The sequence below is a fragment of the Enhydra lutris genome, unplaced genomic scaffold, assembly GCF_002288905.1.
Source record: "Enhydra lutris kenyoni isolate GAN:26980312 unplaced genomic scaffold, ASM228890v2 scaffoldscaffold57, whole genome shotgun sequence".
NCBI lineage: Eukaryota > Metazoa > Chordata > Mammalia > Carnivora > Mustelidae > Enhydra > Enhydra lutris.
In genome coordinates this window covers 10,493,315-10,515,181 of record NW_019154141.1, presented here as the reverse complement: position 1 = coordinate 10,515,181, position 21,867 = coordinate 10,493,315, and the positions used below count along the sequence as shown (strand labels likewise).

Sequence of the window (21,867 nt, the reverse complement as noted above, 5' to 3'; positions counted from 1 at the left end):
TGCAGGAATTCAGACTCTGCGAGAATTAGCGGCTCCACCACCAGCCCCAGAGCAAAACCTGCAGGACGCAGGCTCTTCGTTCTTTGCTCATTTCCAGCAAACAGGACTGTCCCAGAGCTTTGCGGGCTGCTCTGGCTCCTCGGGGGACTCTTCTCCAGACCTTGGCTCAGGGCCTTTCTAGCAGGTGCCTGGCCTTAAGTCTCTCCAATCTGGCTTCTCCAAAACGTCTTGTCTCTCAACCATCACCCTCTTGACCAGTGGTGCCCCTTTGCCTGATAATGACCCTGTCATCACCCTCTCCAGCCTAGACGAAGGACTTTGTTGCTCCAAGCCTGCCCTCCCTTCGAGTCTTAGCCCCAGGTCAGCTCCCCAGAGCCTTTTCCAGCCTTCTCTACCCGCATCTCCTTTCTGCCGCCACAGCCTCTGTCTCTTGCACCTGTTCCATGCTTAGCTCACAGAATCACAGACTCTTGGGGCACAGTCTGCCTTCTCTCTTCTGACCTGTGGTCTTAGACTGTATTTATCTCTTTGTCTTCCCTCCCAGATCTGAGAGAGCAGGGAGCACGTCGTCCTTCCCTTTGTCCAACCTGGAGCCCCTGCTCGTGGTAGGCAGCATGTTGAGAATGGAGTTGACTCCTTGGGGTCCCTTGGCTCCAAAACTATCCCTGTGTCATTCAGTACTTCTATATGTTCCTCCCCGGCCAGGCTGAAAACATTGAAGGGCAAGGACCACATCTGCTCCTTTTTCTGGGTCTCTGGTTGGGGCTGGTACGTTCCTGCCTCATAGTCTGCTCGCCGCCCTCGTCCCTGAGGTCCCCCCAGTGGTCAGCTGGTGGGTTTGCTCTGTCCTGTTTATACCATCCTCTCCCGGCCTGGCCTGCTCTGCCGCCCATAGGTATCATGGGATTACCCGCGGGAATGGAGGGCCTACATGCACGCACACACACACACATACACACAGCCCCTAAGCACAGCATCACTAATGCACCCGTGCACAGCACACAGTTCACGCGCCCGAATCAGCCTCCAAGCCTGCCTCCCTGGTGTGGTGATTGACCAGCCTCTCCCTTCGGAGCCCACTCCTCTGTCTGTTAATAATAGATGCTTCCTCTAACCTCAGCTCGGCTGCTCTGATTTAAAAGTGATCCTAACGGAAGAGATTAAAGGGTGGGTCTGAATGTGTGCCTTTTAAGCACAAAACATTGCTTCTTAATTAACGGGATCCTATCCTTCGACTGGGAAAATGCCCCCCCCATCCCATCATTAGCGACCCGCTTCCGGACAGCTCCCAAGGCAGGCTGCTGCTCTGAGCTAAGCCCAGGTGTATTCCTTGAACACCCAGGAGGCTTTGAGAGCCACCTCTGCCATCTGGGCACATGCGGGCCTGGGGCTGGGTAGCAGAGTGAGCCGTGCAGAGCAGTGACTCCCATTCCCTTCTTCCCACCCAGGAGAGGAGGGCTCTTCCAACCACGTCGCCCTTCGAGGTGTAAAAAGAGCCTCCCCCTTCCGCAAGTGCCCACCCCTATTGCTTCTGTAACTTAGTGCCTTAAGCCAACACTAATATTGGCTTAAGGAGGTTCTGGGGGGGGGCGGTCAAAAGTCTGACACAGGTGTCCCCGGGGTTACCATCAAGGTGTCGGCAAGGGCGGCCCTCCTTTCTGGAGGGTCTGGGGGAGAATCTGCTTTCCTGCCTTTTCCAGGAGCCATCTGCATCTTTTGGCTCATGGCCCCATTGATCTCCAAAGCCATTGCTGACCAGCTGCGTCTTTCTCATGTCCCACCACTCTCATACCAACCCTCCTACCTCCATCTTCCACGTGGAAGGAACCTTGTAATTATGTTGGGCCCGCCCAGATAATCCAGGATCAGCTCTCTATTTTAAACTCAGCTGGTCCACAACCTGAATTCCATCTGCAGTCCTACTTCCCTTTTGCCATGTGAAGTGACAGATTCGTAGGTTCTGGGGATTAGGATACTGAACATCTCTGAGAGACCATTATTCTGTCTCCCACATTAACTAAATGCAAATGCATAGTTTTACTTAAGAGAAGATTGAATAATTAAACTTTTCAAACCAGACCTGGAACGAGTGAGATAAGTACCTAAGTTAGGAAACAAATAATCTGAATCATATTTGATAATACCTTTGGTTACACTGCACTTTTTTTTTTTTTAACCAGGTTTTCCTAAATAAAATTGCATCCTGTTAGGGCATCTTATCTCATTTTGTATTTTTTTCACTTAAAATAAGCCTTGAGGGGCGCTTGGGTGGCTCAGTGGGTTAAAGCCTCTGCCTTCAGCTCAGGTCATGATCTCAGGGCCCTGGGATCGAGCCCCGCATCAGGCTCTCTGCTCAGAGGGGAGCCTGCTTCCTCCTCTCTCTCTGCCTGCCTCTCTGCCTTGTGATCTCTGTCTGTCAAATAAATAAATAAAATCTTTAAAAAAATAAGCCTTGAATCACTGGCTCGAGGTGTTTAGACACTCTTGGTCCCTTGGATATTGCTTATAAGTCAACATGTCATGGCTTTCTGGAAAATGCCATCTGAACAGTAAGCCACAGGAACGAAAAGGAAGCTACAGAGCACTGTGATTGTAAATGGTCTTCTTCTTGGTTTCTAATTACTCTGCTCTTTCTCTTGAACTGAGGAATAGAAGGGTGACAGCTTCTAAATAGATAATCATGTGATGTGCCTTCATCCTGAGCCCCCAGGGACCCAGTGACAGAGCACGCACAGCTACTCCCAAAACGTCCCTGGGGCCACACGCAAGAAGAGCCTTGGATTTCATGCATGGCCTGCAGCGGGGACAGTTTGTCTTGACGTGTTCCCTCTGAGCATGTTTCAGATTCTCACGTCCTTATCTATCTCCAGTAAAAAGTGATCTGTCCTCTCAGTGAACTCACTTTCTCATGTTTTTGTCTGTCGTGGATGTAGCCTGAAGGAATCCGATGATTCCTCTGCTCCCTGATAGGAAGCACAGATTGAGTATTGTGATGGGGACTCAGAGAGAACAGTGAGTTATAAAATCTATGAAATGGGCAAAGACGGCCTGTATACTACAAGTTTCTGTATTTATGGCAAAGACATTGCAGTATTTTCTAGGTAAACAAACTGCATTTGACCTTCAGTGTCAAATGCATGGGTTTGACGCTACGGAAAACAATGGTTTTCTGCCTTAGTTGGGGTATCTTCAGTGCAATGTTCCCCTCCCTGACTTAGGCTTGTATCCTGGCTTTAGCACCAACCGGCTGTGTGACTTTCAGCAAGTTACTTCACCTCTCTGTGCCATAGAGAAGCTCTTTCTCTAAGGTCCCTCCCAAGCTTGAGAACCCAGGATTATATGAATCTGTCCTGGCCAAGCAGGGGCTCCCAGAAAAATGCCTGAAGAACAAGTCTGTTTTGAGGGGAGGGGAAGTAGGAACAAAAGCAGGAGAGACCGTGATGCCAAAGATGGCAAACTCAAGGTCATTCCTGGTTAGTCCAACACCCAGACAACATAGGAGTTACACATCTCCCTTATTTTGGTTACTTGAGGTTTACAAAGGGGTGGGAGAACTTGAGTTCCTTCTCTGATCACAGGGGAACATTCTCTCCACTGGGGCGTCAAAGGTACGTCTGTCACCCAGGGAGCTGGGGTGGCCCACTTGAGAGAACACACTGGCTGTCAGATTTGAAACAGACCATGAGCTGCGAGCTTGGGAAGTGTTAGTGATTAATGTTGACCCATGTCCCCCTTCATCCCACCAAAACCCATCTCCCTGCCCCACACATTCATTCGTTCAGCAATTTCCTGGGTGCCTTCCTCGTGCCAGGGATGGGCCAGCTGCTGAAGCCACAATGGCGACGAAGGCAGTATGGCCCTCCCGTCCTCAGGGCATTAACATTCCAGCCCCAGAGCCAAGTAACCAGAAAATCACAGCACCGTGCAACAGGTGTTCATTAGGACACACGTAAGGCTTTGGCAGAGTCAGGGACGGCTGCTTAAAAGTGGTTCTAGGAGCACTTTGATAAAGCCTGGAGCTTGAGGAGAAGTTAGCCAGACAGAGAGGTGGGAAAGTGGGGGAGAGGGCTTTCCTGGCAGGGAGACCCGGATGTGAGGAAGGGTGTAGCAGGTCGGGCAGCACCCACCATCTGACCAAGTGCGGTGAGTGGCTCTCGGTTCATGTTTTTTCATTCGTCCAGTTATGAAGGTATATTGAGCACCTACCCCATACCAAGCAACACACTAAGAATTGAGTTATTTCCGGTATGCAATGCAGGGGTGCCTGGGTGGCTCAGTGGGTTAAAGCCTCTGCCTTTGGTTCAGGTCATGATCCCAGGGTCCTGGGATCGAGCCCCGCATCGGGATCTCTGCTCAGCAGGGAGCCTGCTTCTCCCCTCTGTCTCTGCCTGCCCCTCTGCCTACTTGTGATCTCTCTGTCAAATAAATAAAAAAAAAATCTTTTAAAAAAATTAAAATAAAAAAACAAATGCGGGCATGCCTGGGTGGCTCAGTTGGTTAGGCATCTGCCTTGGGCTCAGGTCATGATCTTGGGGTCCTGGGATCAAGCCTCACATCAGGCTCTCTGCTCTCCGCTCTTGCACCCTTGTGCATGCGTTCTCCTCTCTTGCAAAAATAAATAAATAAATCTTTTAAAAAAAGAAATTTAGTTTTGAGCCTCTTTCGTGATGTTTTGAAAATGTCAGTATTAAGATACATCACTTGCCGTAAAACCACCTATTTCAAAGTTCACCTTTCTGCAGTCCAGTGGTTTACAGTATTCCTTTATTATTTTTATTCTGATGGTGATTCCTGAGACATGGGGAGGACCCAGAAGCAGCTCAGATCACAGACAGGGATGACTGGCACCGGGTCCCACTTCTCTTCTGCTCTCCAGCTCGTTGACCAATGGGCATGCAGAGTCTCCCCTTGGCTTCCACCCCCAGGCTAGCGGGCTTTCTCATTCTCCAAGTAGAATTTAATTTCCTATTATGTTTCCAAGTGTTTTGTACTTCCTCCTTGCCAGCTTTTTCTCTTTCACATGGAAATTAAGTCATTCTCTCCTCTTCCTTCCTGGACTGTCATTTCTGTTCCTGAACATAAATGTTGTCCAGACCTTTCTGCTGGATAATGGACATTTTGTGTCTGGGCTTTTTCTGAAATATGTTCTTGGAGCCTAGAACCTAAATGCATGCCCCAGCTTCGATTTCCTGTCTCTCCCTGATCCAAATTTCTGATGGGTCAGTTTTAATTGATCCGTGTATTTGTAACCTGGATTGGATCTAGTTCCAAAGTTGTTACTTTCAAGATATCAAAATTCTTACTTTCAAGATAATTTCTTCATTCCGTACAATTTAATGTTTTCTCTGGCTCCAGCTGGATATTGCACGTTGTCAAGCATAATGGTTTTATCCAAATCAATGGGGCATGACCGGGGGTCCCACATTGGGTAATATTTGCATTTCCTTATTCTAACTGAAATGAAACATCTTATTGATAAATATTGAAACTATTTTGCCAGCATCTGGATATGCAGCAAAACTATCTGGTTTCTCCTTTATCTAAAGAGCCTTTATTTTTCTATTCTCACGTGGTCTTGGGATCTTACAGGACACACTTCGTTTCGCAAGTTACATTTTCTAGGGCTCATGAGGCTGTAGCTTCGGCTCTGTGGGGCTCCTCACATCCCTGCTTCTCTAAATTCCTTTTGGAACAAGGCGGATGTAAATGCATGAACAGGGCAGCTCTCTAGTGTGCAGATGCACCAGCCCTTACCCCTCCCTGGATTTTAGCGATCACACTTGTGGGGCACCTGGGTGGATTAAAGCCTCTGCCTTCAGCTCAGGTCATGATCTCAGGGTCCTGGGATCGAGCCCCGCATGGGACTCTCTGCTCAGCAGGGATCCTGCTTCCCCACCCCTGCTTCCTGCTTCTCTGCCTACTTGTGATCTCTGTCAAATAAATAAATAAAGTCTTTTAAAAAAAGAAAAGGTATAGAGAATCACACTTGTGATAGGCAAGGGTTTGTGACATCCAAGTCCCACGCCTGGGTATTCATGGCTCTCTTGTTAAATGTGTACGTGAGTAAGTGCATTCACTAAAAAAAAAAAATAATAATAATAATAATAATTTAAAAATTTAAAAAAAAATGTGTACTTGAAAGGCTACATGCCAGCTGTGAGCAAACCCAAGCCCCAGTCTCATTACCTTCCTCCCAGAATAAATGTTAACCTTCCCATCCAGGGGGCCCCGCTGGCTCCACAGGCCCATACCCCTGCCTGGTACTTCTGGTGGCACTGCCACAGCCTCAGGTAAGAACCCCACCTGCACATTGTCACCCTAAGTGGCCTCTGTTTCCATGGTTGATCACAGAGGGGTCCTGATGCCTGGAATCCATGTTAAGTGTCTTGGAGACCTGCCTCTCCGGCCTTGCCAGTAGCTGAGGGCGATTTATGCCACGTGAATCAGGGGAAAAGGACATTGACTCTTGACTCTTACAACGGTGTTTGGCGATGCCAAAACTGTATTTTTTGCTTTTTATCAGATTATAAACATAATATATATTTATAAAACAATATAAGACAAAGATGGAGACACCAAAAAGAGAAAGTCCCCCTAATTCCATTTCCCTTCCCAGAGAAAACCTCTGTTCAGCCTTCAGGAATTACTGTCTGCACCCGTGCATATGCATGTTATTTTTTTATTTAGAAAAATTCTGTGCAAGCACATTTCTAAAGCTGCTTTTTTCACTTGGTGATACAGGGTGGGCCTCTCGCCACGCCAGTGCGTTCCTTTCTCCCCCGTCCCTCTTACAAAGGAGTCCGCTTCATGCAGGGTGCCCCAGGACACGATTTTGGCCCCGTCTCCAGGCGTCACGGGACGAGGGGATGATCTCACTGGGTACACCATCTGCCCGGCCTGGCTGGAGGCTGCCCTGGGAGGGCCAAGGGGGCACCACGTGTCAGTAGATCCAAAGTGGGGTGGGGCTCTGTGCCCCAAGAAGCTGTTTGGTCTGCAGATACAAACAGGATGCAGGGAGATTTGGCTAAATGAATAGGTGATACGGTTGTCACGGTAATAACCACAGGGGGCACTTACAGAGCGTTTTCGGGAGCCAGGGATGGTTCTAAGCCCCCGAGTTCTATGAACTCATTTAAGCTCTGTATTTTATGGACAAAGCACTGGAGGCTCCGAAAGGTTGCCTGACTTGCCCAAGGTCACCCAGCTAGTAAGTGGCAGCCTGGCCTGAGTGTGTGCTTGACGCCCTCGGTGCTGTTCCGTCGTGGACTTCGGCCCCGATGCCGTGTGGGGACACCTTTGTCAAAGGAGAAATTCCGGGACGATGTGCCCAGGTTTCTGTGGCATTTCTCCCGTGTGTTAGAAGGATCCTGTTTATTCTCCGTCCTTCTGAGACAATGCTGAGTTCAGGCCTCTCATTACCAAGGGAGAGCTGCTAATCAGCGACAGCCTTCCGCCACCCTCCTCTCCCCCGTGTCCTTCCGAGATGTCCCAGACTCAAAAAATAGCAATGAAAACATCTTAAAAATGACCGCTTTCCTTCTTCATTCTCCTCTTCCCTCTGTGTCTTCCCCATTGTTCCCTAATGAAATGTCATGGCAAAAGGAGCCCATTTCTCATCATTCTTGCGGCTTCGACAACTCCAGCCCCCCTCGTCGTGGCTCCTGGGCCTGCTCCCAGCAAACTGAGACTTTGGGGCCATGGTTCATCCCTCCCCAGTCACCTGCCACATCCTCTCCGTGGCTGCAAAGGGAGGAGGGGGAAGCTCAGACTCCTTAGTTCTGCTTTTGGCGTTTACCTTCTCTCCACCTTCTGAGACTTCTCCAGAAGGACCCCCTCATTTCTCCTCTTCTCCTCCGGGTTAATTCAGTGCTGCCTCTCACTGCTTTATACCATCACTCCCCCTCCCCTTGGTCTGCAGAGACACAGACCAAGGCCCTCAGATTGACCCCTTATCTTATCCCTTCGGGGTAAGCCTCCTCTTCCCCATCTTCAGACACCTTCTCCTTGCTCATACCTACCCTGTCATCCCCATCCCCTTGTCCCTTACAAAAGTCTAGAACATGGCAGTTCCCTTAAGTGCTGTCTCTCCCGTGCATGTCACAGCCACCCTGTGAGACACGTGTCCTCATGCCCCTGTTACAAATAAAGAATGCACGGTACAGAGAGGGCAAGTGACTGGCCCAGGACAGAGCAGCTAGTGGTCCCCACTAATCCCCACTAAGCCTTGAACCCAGGGCTTTTGACTCCACACCAGGTATCTTTTCCACCCAAATCCGTGGAGGGATCTGAGCCGAGAACAAGGGTCCCTCAGGAAGGTGTGGAGCTGATGCTGACCCTCAGGGGCCAAGAGGTCAGCCATTCATCCGACTGACAATGCTGGGCTTGACGCGTGTCACAAAGAAGTTGGGGTGGGCACACCTGGGTGGCTCGGTCGGTTAAGTGTCTGCCTTCAGTTCGGGTCATGATCCCGGGGTGCTGGGATCGAGACCCATGTCAGGCTCCCTGCCCCTCGGGGCGTCTCCTTCTCCCCCTGCCCCGTCTCCCGACTCATGTGCTCATGCGCTCGCTCTCTCAAATGTGTAAATAAAAAAAAAAAAAAAAGGAGTTGGGGTTGAGCAACCTCCGGGTGCACCTGTGAGTGTAGACATGAAGAGGGTGTCTCCAGATCTGGAGACCCCGCTTCACGGAGCACCCCGGAAACGGAGGGGGGAGGAAAGAGCAGCAAGGGATCCTCCAGGTTCCCTTTGGGCCTAGGATGGAGGGTGCCTCCCCAGACCCTGCTGTGAGGGTGAGGCCTGGCAGTGTTCTCAAAGTGCCTTGAGAAAGGGGTAGCCTGGGTACCTTCCATCAGTCCCAGAAATGGCTAATGGAGGAGCAGGTGCTTCCCAGAACCCATCATGCTCTTTGGCAAGTGGCCCCAGGGTGCTTCTGAGAGGCTTCCCAGCTCCCAGGCATTGCTGAGGCAAGAGCCTGACGGAGGAGGCCCACCCATTAGATGGCGGATGCCATCCTGTCTGAGACCCCACTCTGCCCCGCCCACAGTCAGTTCCTGCGCTTACTCCCGGCCGACTTCCCATTCCTAAGCTGAGCTTTCCAGCAAATCACCACATGTCAGACTCTGTCCCCAGTTCTGCCACTATTTCTAGGTCCCCTGGAGGTCCCTCAGCCCCTCTGTGTCTCAGTTTCCCCAACTGCAAAATGGAGCTGAGATGACCCGTGAACCTCACAAATGGGTACTTGCGGGTGGCTCCTCCTGGATTAGGGCTCCAGAGTAGAGCGTCATGATTGCTTGATGGAGGTCCCCACCCAGTGCCAAACCCACCCAGCGAGGGCTAGGATTGCAGACTCACAGCCACACGCAGCCCCTGCTCCGGCCTGGGCAACTGAGCCTCACTGCCGAAATGGAGGTAAGAGGGGTGTCTGGGTGGCTCAGTAGGTTAAGCAGCCTACTCTTTTTTTTTTTTTTTTTTTTTTGAAGATTTTATTTATTTGAGAGAGGACAGAGTGAGAGAGGGAACACAAGCAGGGAGAGGGAGAAGCAGGCTTTCCGCTGAGCAGGGAGCCCGATGCAGGGCTCGATCCCAGGATGCTAGGATCATGATCTGAGCCAAAGGCATATGCTTAATGACTGAGCCAGCCAGGCACCCCAAGTGTCCAACTCTTGACCTCAGCTCTGGTCATGATCTCAGGGTCATGGGATCAAGCCCCATGTTGGGCTCCCCACTTCAGATTCTCCCTCTGCCCCTCCCCATGCTTACTCACTCTCTCCTCCTTGCTCTCAAATAAACAAATCTTTTTAAAAAATCTTTTTTTTTTTTAAAGATTTTATTTATTTATTTGACAGAGAGATCACAAGCAGGCAGAGAGGCAGGCAGAGAGAGGAGGAAGCAGGCTCCCCTAGAGAGCAGAGAGCCTGATGCGGGGCTTGATCCCAGGACTCTGAGATCATGACCTGAGCCGAAGGCAGCGGCTTAACCCATTGAGCCACCCAGGTGCCCCCTAAAAAATCTTTTAAAAAAAAAACAAATCTTTAAAAAAATGTAGATAGATAATAATATTTCCTACTTCACATAGGTTGTTATGAGGATTAAATGAGATAAAATGTGTAATGGTGCCTGGCTCTAGAAATATCTTTTCTTATAAAGAGAAGACTCCAGAAGGCTAAAGGAGTTGGAGGGGTGGCCCGAAAACTGCCCCACCATCACCTCAAGTGTAATCTGATGTTGGTTTATGGACCATTTGCTGCCTGTTAGAGCTGGAGGACAGAGACAAAGCAGCAAGGCTACAAATTATATCCAGTAAAGACCAACCAGAAATAAGATAAAGCTTACTAATACAGCATATTATTCAGTGAATAAAACAGGCTACAGAATATGGTCTTATTTAGGGAAAATTTTTAATGTGTGCCCAGGAGAGGTATCTGCAGGGAAGTTCCCCAACATGTTAAAAGTGATTATTTTGCTTTGTTCTTTCACATTTTTGTACTTGACTTTTTAATATTGACTGAGTCACTTTTTTCTTTTTCTCTTTCTTTCCTTTTTTTTTTTAAGATTTTTATTTATTCATTTGACAGAGAGAGATCACACAGAGAGGCAGGCAGAGAGAGAGGAAGGGAAGCAGGCTCCCTGCTGAGCAGAGAGCCCGACACAGGGCTCCATCCCAGGACCCTGAGATCATGATCTGAGCCGAAGGCAAAGGCTTTAACCCACTAAGCCACCCAGGCGCCCCCTGAGTCACTTTTTTTCAAAAGATTTATTTATTTTGGAGAAAGAGAGAAAGAGAGTGCATGCATGTGTTGGGCGGGGAGGGGCACAGGGAGAGGGAGAGAATCTTCAAGCAGACTCCTCGATAAGTACAGAGCCCATCTCAGGGCTCGATCCCAGGACCCTGAGATCATGACCTGAGCTGAAATCAAGAATCAGGTGCTCAACTGCCTGAGCCACTCAGGTGCCCCTAGGAATCACTTTTATAAAACAACGCATTTTTTTTTTCTCTCTCTCCCTAAGAATTAAGAGTGGTTTGCCCAAGGAAGGCAATTTTTTGTTCTGGTTTTCTTGGTTTTGATATCAGAAGAGACTCCTCTTTATCCATTTGTTGCTCTGAGTTCAGGGGACTCATTGCAGGTAGAATTAAAGTGGTGTCCAGGGACATGGGTGGTTCCTGAACAGGACAGAGGCTCAGCAGCCTGTCTCTACCACCTGTCAAGATGTCACACAGCAGCGCCGTCCTCATTGAAAGGGGACTGATGGAAAAATCTCTCAGAAAGGGGTTTGGAAGGAAAGCGACCCCGGTTCTGAACAGAAAGGCCACCCAAGCCTCATCTGTCACCCTGCCAGATGTCACAGCACTATTTCGCTATGCCAGCGACTACAAACAAGGAGAGAAGCCTTTATTTAAAAAAAAAAATGAAAATAGAGATCTGAGGCTTAAAACTAGAATTGTCCTCTCAGACACAATCTGAATTTTCTTATACTGGTGGACATCAGCCGGTTGACATCAGCCATGACACACTGTCTGTGCACAGCAGCGCCACCTCCCTCCAAAAAGCGGCCTTCATTCATGCTTTCATACAACTGTTGATTGTTCTCTCTGGATGGAGGCCCAGGATTATTCCATTTTCTTCTCACCAACATAAGTCTTCCCTCTCTGTGGGCTCCTTTATCTTCTCTCCTCTTAATTTGGCAGTTATGCTTAAAATCTGGGTGTTTTTTTATTATTGTCCAGATTTGGTTCTAGAACATTCTGTGGTACACATGTGATGTGACCACAAGCTCACATGTTAGAGCTCTTTGGAGGTTTGCCATGCCATGAGTCTTCCTGGGGATGTCCCTGTGCCTAGCTCCGTGCTGCCTACCACCCGTGAGGGGCAGGAGAGAAGAGGGACAGCACCAGCGGAGAGGCCGCTCCCCAGACACTCACAGATAGGACCAGCTGTTAGTGAAGGGTGTCTTAGGTATGAGGTTGCCGGGAGTCAACCTCAAGGGGCTGTTGATTTAAACCCTTGAGGGTTTTTCTCTTCCTCTGATACAGCTGGCTCCCAGCTTCCTGAGCAGAGGGATTTCCTAATGACCTGGGGCCCGACTCCGCTTCAGCCCAGGAGAGGAGTCTGCGTGCCTTTCCATTAATCTCTGTATCTTAAAGTAAAACAGGCGGACCGTCAGTCTTATAGAATAGAGTACAAATAAGATGAGGTCATTTTCGAGGTAAAAGGCTTTTAGTTCAGTGGAGCAAGGGTCCCGGTGTTCCTAAAGGGCATTTCCATCACCACTTGATTCTGTCACAATGAACAGCCCGCTTAACAGGGTCAGATTCTGGTGCCAGGCTGGCTGGGCTTTGAATGCTGACTCCCTGACATGCCTACTGCCAGACCCGAGGCAACCTACTCAACCTTCCCGTGCCTCGGTTTCCCCCTCTGTAGAAGGAGGCGTCATAATGGAGGCAGGTGTATGGATTAAAGGAGTTGATACCTGGAGACACTTGAAAGGTGGCTCCTGTCGTTAGGAGGAATCCTGTTTTCCACCGGAGTGCGCTGGCACGTTCCCGATGGTGCCGAAAAGGGACCAGAGCAAAGGAAAAATGGGATGCAGGAGCCAAAAATAACTTTGGGGAACAAAGTTCATTGTAAGGTTATTTTGGATTCTAGATTTATCTCTACTATCTTCAGCTTTCTGAGAGAGGTCCATTTAGGGTGTTTGTTTCTTCAATAATAGCTTTATTGAGATACGTCCTGTACCGTGAAATTCACCCTTGACGTCCTGTACCTTGAAATTCACCCTTGAAAGGGGGCAAGTCTGTGTTTTCGGCAGATTGGCAAAGGTGGGCATCGGCCCTGCTCTCTATTTGCAGTGCGGGATTGCTCAGCGGAGGGGGTCTGGGGGCGATCCTCCTCTCCTTGGACCCAGCCACCGGACAGGGCCATCCCGCTTTGCGCTGAGTCACGGCGGGTGCCCCGGGACCTGCGGTCGCTGTTCCGCCCGCCGCCGCCGGCCGCGCTTCTGCTGCCCCCTAGCGAGGCTGCCCCTCGGCGCGGGACAGCCCCGCCCCCGAGGTGGGTTCGCGTAGGGACGTGCCGGTCAGACTAGCGCAGCTCGGCTCTCCCTGCCGCCCGGACAGTCCGTCCTGTCGCCCAGTCCTGAACGAGGGGAAAAGGGCTGTTCTTTTTAAACAGTGTTGGAAAGGCACAGGGAGTATGTAGAAGCCTGGAGATAGGCTTGAGCATCAAAAGAGCCAAGTTCAGGGGCGCCTGGGTGGCTCGGTCGTTAAGCATCTGCCTCCGGCTAAGGTCATGATCACAGGGTTCTGGGATTGAGTCCCCCACCGGGCTCCTTGCTCAGCAGAGAGCCTGCTTCTCCCTCTCCCAGTAGAACAGGAAAGAGGCAGCAGGAGCCAGAAGGCCATTTGGTCTTCATCTACACCTGGTACGGACTGCCCTAGGTCAGAAGATACCTACAAGACCCCCTGGAGAACCGTGCAGGAGGAAAGGCCTGGGTGGAGAGCACAGGAAGGCATCTGATGTCAGGTCCCAGGCTGCCTGAGTGGCCTTGGGCAAGTCATTTAGCCTCCGGGGTCCTTTGCCTGTCAAGGATTTGTGTCCTGCCAACCTCACGGGTTTGAACCGGGTATAGATGTTCTGTCACGGGGAAGTATCCAGGAAAACGGCAGATATGCACCAAGGAGTGAGCAGGGTCCCCTGGTGACATTCCGGAAGTCACTTATCAGCGGGACTAGGTGCCTGGGGTTCCCTCGTTCACCTCTGGACACCTCCCAGGGCAGCTTGGGGTGATCAGAAAACAGAGGTGCCTCTTCAGATATGCTCCGCAGAAGACGGGATCTAGGCCAAGCAGACAGTTGGCTCCTTCTGGCAGCCTGGGGAGGCCCCATTCTTTGGGAGCAGAAGGGAGCCGGGGTCTCACCTACACCTACATCCTTATGCCCCAGGGAGGTCCAGACTTTCCCAAACGAGGAAGAAGTTGAAGGTTGTCTGAGGAACCCTGCTGGTCTCCTTCTTCCGCCATCTTCCCCTTCCCACCCACACCTTCCTTCTCCCTCCACACCGGTTTCACGTTATCCGATAAGTCACAATAAAAAATTCCACTTTACCTTGTTTCCGAACTCGTCATTTATTAAAAGACCATGAGTATCCATCAAAGGATAAATGGAGAAATAAAATGCGGTGTATCCATACGGTGGAATCTTATTAAGAAATGAAGCCCTGAGTCCTGAAAACATTATGCTAAGTGAGAGAAACCTGGGACAAAAAGGCCGCATATACAATGATTTCAGTTCTCTGAAATGCATAATCCAAGGAGACAAAGTAGATGGGTGGGCGGTGGGCAGGGAGTTAGGGGTCAGGGGGATGAGAAGAAATTGTTTCATGGGCACAGGGTTTCTTTTTGGAGGGATGAAAATGTTTTGGAGCTGGTTAGAGGTGGCAGTTGCATAAAGTGAATTGTTCACCTTAAAATGGTTAAACTTCCGTTGTGTGACTTTTCCCTCAATAATAATAATAATAATAATAATAATAAAGACTGGGTAGCAGCAGTCATGATTTGATCCTTCCCTGTGGTTTCACCCCCTGGCCTTCCCTTATCCTGTCTTCTTCACCTGCGTGTCTTTGTCTGTCTGTCCCTCTCACCCTGTGGACACTTGACCCCTTCCCTGCCCCACTCCAACTCTGTCCATCAGCCAGGTGGCATGAGGCTGGGAGTATGACTCTGTAGGACAAGGCGCCTTCCCTCGTGGGCCAAAGCTGGCTAAGCTACAGGACGACAGGGACAGACCCCAGGACCCTCTGGTTAGGTATTTTTCCCAAGGGTGCCTAAAAATGACCCCCCCCTTTTTTTAATTAATTTATTCATTTATTTGACAGAGATCACAAGTAGGCAGAGAGGCAGGCAGAGAGAGAGGAAGGGAAGCAGACTCCCTGCTGAGCAGAGAGCCCGATGCGGGGCTCGATTCCAGGACCCTGGGATCATGACCTGAGCTGAAGGCAGAGGCGTCAACCCACTGATCCACCCAGGCGCCCCCAAAATGGCCCTTTTTCGCTTACAGATTTAACTCAACTTCTGTGCCTCTCCTAGAATTTCTTGCTTACGTCCTCCCCTCCACTGCCTTTAAGTCACTGCCTGGGAGAACAGGAGGTAGGAAATGAGAGAGACAGAAGGAGGAGAAATTGGTTGATTTAGAAGAATAAGAAAGCAGAGGGCAGCCTTAAGAAAACAACTCCCTGTGTGTTTATTTTCCGGTCTGTGCGTCCCTTTTAGATTACAGGGATCGGTGGGGTGGTGGCTGAGTCTAGTCTGGCTGTGTACCCACCTCGGGGCTGTGCTTATTTTGTGTTTTCTAGGCTGCTGTCTTTGGCTGAAAGTCTTAGGGCTGGGATGTGTGGCTGTGTCGTTTGTCAGAGGAAGGGAACTTTAATTGGCGAGCTTATATATTCAGGGCATAAGTGGAGGATGGGCTTTGGGACTTTGCGACTGAACCATGAGCCGAATGTGGCAAGCCATATAGTGTGTGGGAGTTCCTGGCGTCTCACACCTCCCAGGCTCCTTTGGAAGAACTGGAAACCTGTGATTTTAAAATATGAGCAACCACTGTGTTGGGGGCAAGCTGGCCTCAAGAGTTAGAGAAAAGAGGAGAATGTCCCCTCCCATGCCTGCATTCTTCTGCAAAACCTCCTGAATTCTACCAGCTTCTTTTCACAAGCTCATTGAGTGAGAGATTTTCTGCTAAGGGATCCCAACCGTCTGATAGAGAGAGACCTAGAAAATGCTTCCCATGTTTACTCCCCGGAGACCTTGAGGGGAACCTGTCGCTTCTGGGCCAGTCCCAGCATTGGCGCTGCAGCCCGATCACCTCTGCTGCAGAAACCCAGAGCTCTTCGTAAATCATCAGCATCATGAAGGCAAGGGTCCCACTCACAAAAGCAGCATAGACGATGGCAAGACATCAAGAGTGACATCCCCAGCAGGAAAGTATGGGACAGAAAGATTTAGAAACCAGAATGAATGGGAAGTAACGCTATGGTCTTGCAATAGGAACACCAAATATTCTGAAGGGAGCAATTTTTATCATCTTGGCACATAACACAGTTCCAGCCAAAATCCCAATGGAATTTTGAGAATTTGAGAGAAAATATTCTAAAGGACGTCTGCAAAAGAAAACATGCAAGAAGGTCAAACGGTTTTTGAAAAAGCAAATGAGAGTGTCCATGGCCACCTAGAGAATAAAACTTGAGATCTAAAGCTTCACTCGGGGGTGGGAGGGGGGGGGGGCGGCTCTGGCACCAGAACGGACGGATAAATGGGGCAGAACAGCTGGTTTGTTTGCTTGGGCGAGAGGATAGATTCTATGAATAGGGCTGGGCCTTTGGTTTCACTATTCTTATTTGGGAGGAAATGTTTTGATTCTCACCTCATGTCATACATCTAAATAAATCCTCCTCCCCCCACAAATAAATTAAAAAAGAAAAACAAAAACCTTGCAGTTCGGTAGCCATCGGGAACCAAAATAAAGGTAACTGACTGGAGAACCTTTCTGCCACACATATGACAAAGGGTTGATGTTTTTCATGCATGAAGAGCTCACTCAGGTCATTATGATGAGGACTGAGATCTGAACAGAGGGGCAAAGGCTATAAACGGGCATTTTATAAAAGAGGAAACCAATCCATGCGATTTTTACTTCTACGCCTCCTTTCACCATGTTCCAGGTGGGGAAACTTGGTAATTCATTGGAAGGAATTGATCCATTCTGAAGACCAAAACCCCTGAGCTCATCACACTTCTGAGCATTAACTGAGATCCACTGAATCTTTTATTTTTAAACATTTTATTTATCTATTTGACAGAGAGAGGCACAACGAGAGAGGGAACACAAGCAGAGGGATGTGGAAGAGGGAGAAGCAGTCTTCCCGCAGAGCAGGGAGCCCGTTGCAGGGCTCAATCCCAGGACCCTGGGATCATGACCTGAGCCGGAGGCAGAAGCTTAACAACTGAGCCACCCAGGCACCTCGAGATTTATCGAATCTTGAGCTGCGGCTGGGCGGGGTGGCCTGAGTTGGCTAGCCTGGCTCACCTGGGCCAGGTGTAGTGTCTCCAGCCGATTTGGGAGGACTTCAACTTCTGGGGCGATCCCCCCCCCCATCCTGGGTGAGGCATCTGGTGACTCAGCCAGATGATAGTGACTCATGGACCAGTCTCGGGGACGAGCCGTTGGGTGGTGACTAGGGACGCCCTAAGAGACTGCATCAGCGAGGAAGATGCTGGGTAGGGAGCAATAGTTCTCACAGATAATGGAACTGTTCCCTTTTAGAAGAGGGGTTCTGACATTTGGGGGCTTTCTAAGGGCAACAGACCATTAGCATATCTAAGGGTAGAGAATATCGCCACCAAATCCTAAGCCCTGAGGGGTGAATGGGGACTCTGATCTCCCCAAAATAAGTCCTGCTTGTGGCTGGGGAGATGTCAAAGGTTTGGAGAACCTCAGTCTTGGATGCCTTTGCCAAGAGCTCCCTGAGTGACAGCGTCCTCAGTCAGAATGAGAAGAGTCCCCTTCTCTATAAGCGGTAAATACCTAAGTGGGGTCAGACCACCCACCCAGCAGAGGTCCCATTGAGCTCACTTTTTTTTTTTTAAGATTTTATTTTTAAGTAGTATTTACACCCAACGTGGGGCTCAAACTCACAACCTCGAAATCAAGGGTCACACACACCACCGACTGAGCCAGCCAGGTACCCTCGCAGAAAAATTATAAAAGTTACAATTATAAGAAGAAAACAAGCACAATATAAACAGAAAAAAATAGAAGGATAACATAGGCAAATATATTTGAAAGGGATTTCAAAAGGTTAGAAATAACAAAATGATCCTCTGGGCTACTTTTACGACTCTTCTGTAAGTCTAAAATTATCTCAAGTAAAATAATAATTAAATGAAAAGCTGACGTGGATCTGGGGCAAAAATTAAAAGTAAAAATAACAAAAAACTATCAAGATGTAAATAAATACATGTAAAATAAGTCAACACATATATGTGTTTACTACAAAGATTTATTTACATATACTTATGTTTCCGTGGGTGTAGTGTTATGTATACTTCTGTATACTTCTGTAGCTATATGTAACGAATCACATGCATGCATGTAAAATAAATCAAGACAGAGCTGAGATTTTTAAAGGGTAAGAAATAAAAACCAAAACCAAAGACTACAGAAAGGTAAAGAACGGAAGTAGAAGCAACCAGGACAGGAGTGTTTCAGAGATAAGAATCAAAATAAAGTAGAAAATAAATAATATAAGTAATTTAAAAGGAAGGTGTCCGGGGACCCTGGGTGGCTCAGCTGTGAAGTGTCTGCCGTGGGCTCAGGTCATGATCCCAGGGTCCCGGGATCGAGTCCCACATCAGGCTCCCTGCTCAGCGGGAAGCCTGCTTCTCCCTCCCCTACTCCCCCTGCTTGTGCTCCCTCTCTCGATGTCCCTCATTCTGTCAAATAAATAAATAAATTCATTAAAAAAAAAAAAAAAAGTCAGTTTTGCTTCACCATTGTCCTGCGATGGGAAGATCACGTTTGCCTCTCTGTGCTTCATTTTCCTTACCTGCTGATGTGTCCCCTCACCTGTTTGGTCTTACCCTTTCCATTAAAAAATTTAAAAATTCAAGCTACTAGTCAGCAGCATTTATATTTTAATGAAGTGGAGAGAGTGCTGGGCTTACCAAGTCAGGCCCACGGGACCTGCCCACTAGGTGACTTTGATTAGGAATGGATGGGATACAGGTGAATTCAGAATGCCCATCAAGGTCAAGGGCACATCAGATGAGGCTGGGCATCCCATGGGAAGGGGCTGGGGAGGCGGAGAGCTGTCTGCTACGACCCGGGTCTGCTACGACCCGACCCGAGAGAAGAGGAGGCACTTCTCTCCCCGCCACCCCCCCACTTAGGGCCCTCACTCAACTCAGCATAGCCTGCTCACCTGCCCTCTCCCTTCCCCAGGTGGGCCTTGACCCAGGATGGCTGAGCCCCGCCAGGAGTTCACTGTGATGGAAGATTCTGATCTCCCCTCCCAGGGGGGCTACACCCTCCTGCAAGACCACGAGGGGGACGTGGACCACGGCCTAAAAGGTGAGTACACAGCCGTGCACATCCAGGGGCCCAGGCACGAGCTCTGGGAAGGGCTGGCCATTGAGATTTTAAAAGGAATTTGAAGTACTTCTGTTGGCTTGTCAGTGGAGTGAAGCCTCTTAAAGGGCCAAGAGAACTCAAAACTCGAGGCTCTTGGAGAATGCACCTTTGCAAAGGAGAGTTTGACACGTGGGCGGACCACAGCGTGACCCAGATTCCGGGGTGTGGGGTGGGTGCTTGTCAGTCTGAGGCTGGAGCCTCACCTTTAAACCGGCCACACGCATTAGCGAGCAGAGCCCTCGGCTTGGGACATTATTTGTGTGTCCTCCTTTCGAGCCTTTCTGGGCCCTATTTCAGCAAGAGCCAGTCTGCTCTGGGATTCCCTAACAGACTACATCCTCAAAACCTCCAAATACTCTACAGTACAGTCTTTGGGCCACATTGTCTTGGCCTCCTCCTCTCCCCTGCCAAACACATGTGTTTCATTGCGCTGACCACAGAGTCAGGGAGGCCCGTCGGAGAACACTGTGCCCTCTCCCCGGCTTCAGATGCTGTGCTCTGCGTCCCCGCCAGCAGCTCCAAGCGGCCCCCGTGTAAGGATTCCGTCCCTGTCCTCCAGACCCATTTCTAAGGAGACAAAATTTGTTCTCTGTTAATGCTAAGAAGGATAAAAACACTTTGCAGCCCAGTGTATGGAGTAGCGGCCGTAAGAGGCAGAGCTCCGAGGTGGAAGGGGTCCCCTCTGGGTACCTCTGTCCAGGAAGGTTCCTTGCAGGACATGGGGTGACCAGGATGTCCCCTGGGTTGGGAAGCCTGAGGAGCCATAATTCCTACTTGCAGGACTTCCCATGGGCCTGGTTCCAAAGACGACGTCCGTCTCTCTTTAAGCAGAGAATGTTAAGAGTCAGAGGAACCCAGGGATCAGAAAGGTGGGCTCCCGGCGGGAGGAGGTGAAGGAAGAGTGGGTACGCTGTCCTGGGGAGCTCAGAGGCTGCCCCCTGGCCTTCTTGGGGCCTCCCGAGCCCAGGTGCTGGGGGGAGGGGGTGGGGGGAAATATCCATGCCAGCCAAGTGTCCCAGGGGGCCACATCTGCCCTCCAGATGTCAGGCTCCAAATGGTGGCCAAAAAAAATGTGTGATTTGACCTCTCCCAGTCCATAGCCCAGCTCTGGCCGGAGCTGCTAAGGTGCGGCTCCCACTGGGGTCAATGACGAAATCTGCTTTCTTCTTTCAGTCCTGCTCGCTCCCTTCCTCCCTTCGTCCCCCACTGTCTCCTCCTCTCCCACGTTCTCCTTTTCCTCCTCCCCTCTTTCGCTTCCCACCTTGTTTTTTCTTCTCCTGCTGTCTCACCCATGCCCCTCCCTCTATAGCCGCTTCCACTTTTCTCTCCCCACCCTGACCCCAGGCGTGTGGAATGAGAGGGGTGGTGACCCCCAGGACCTCCATCCCAAAGGCAACCTCACTTTCACCCCACAGCCCTCCCTGGCTGAGGCAGCTTTCGGGGGGAGCCAGAGTTTGCCTTGTTCCCTGACCCCCTGACCTCCTTCCTGGGGCCCTAAGAGCTCCTTCCATCTGAGGACCTGAGCCCACACATCCCCATGCAAGTCTGTGCTGTGTCATGATGACCATCCCTGCCTCCACACTCAGAGTGTCCCGATTTGGGTGACAAAGTCTGTGAACCCCCTGCTTATAAGGGAACTTCCTTGAAATGGTAATTCGGGCATTTTTGTAGAACTTTAGGGTTGCAAAGGCCTTCACCACCAATGTCTCGGGCAGTGCTCACCGTAAGTGCTGAGGGCAGGTGTTAATTCCCCTGGTTGACAGATGACAGGCAGAGCTCCCTCCCCAAGTCACAGGCTGCTCAGCTCCATGTCGTCCCTTCTGCTCCTTGTCACTCAGCCGGGTCCCCTGGGAATCCCTCACAGGTAGAATCCAACTTAGAATCACCAGGTACTGAATTCTGTCCCATATAAATTGCCCCAGTGACCCTCTATTTAGAGTAGGCTGGTTTAAATATTAAATTTAAAATATATACAATGTTGCAAAGAATGTACCATAATAATGTAGGATGTTAATAATTGGGGAAGCTGGGTGTGGGGTATATTCTCTGGAGTTTGCTATGTTTCTGTAAATCTACAACTGTTCTCAAGTAGAAATTTCATTTAAAAAAAAATCTGGGAGAAAAAGTGATTTTTACCATTCCTGCTTTTTTGGAGGGGAAATGAAATTCAATTTGTAAAGTTAGAACAAGTTTACCAAATTCTTTTGTGTCTCAGAGTTGTCTAAAGTGTGCTTCCTAAAAACATTCAATTCTTTAACATAAAACATGATCAGAAGATCTATGCTAGAACATATCATATATATATATATATATATATATATGCAAAATTTAAGTTGCTAACCTTTTTGTCACTGATGTGAAAGGAAAACATTTGTAGATGGTTTGCTTACCAAAAGAGTATACTTCCCAAGAAAGCAAGTGATACTTAAGAGATTTCCATAGTTCTTATCAAATTTATTCTTGCTCCTAGGAATTTAGAATGAGTTATTTTTTTTTTTAAAGATTTTATTTATTTATTTGACAGAGAGAGATTACAAGTAGGCAGAGAGGCAGGCAGAGAGAGAGGAAGGAAAGCAGGCTCCCCGCTGAGCAGAGAGACCGATGTGGGACTCGATCCCAGGACCCTGAGATCATGACCTGAGCCGAAGGCAGTGGCTTAACCCACTGAGCCACCCAGGCGCCCCTAGT

General features: G+C 49.4%; 1 protein-coding gene across 1 annotated transcript in view; it reads left to right on the top strand.

Annotated features, from left to right (window-relative positions):
* Positions 1–21,867, top strand: part of LOC111158157 (microtubule associated protein tau) — a 98,100-nt gene that overhangs the window by 33,725 nt on the left and 42,508 nt on the right. Inside the window, exon 2 of the mRNA XM_022520045.1 lies at positions 18,991–19,119. Coding sequence (XP_022375753.1) covers positions 19,008–19,119 — 112 coding nt within the window. The 5' untranslated portion in view covers positions 18,991–19,007. The remainder of the gene's footprint in view (positions 1–18,990; positions 19,120–21,867) is intronic.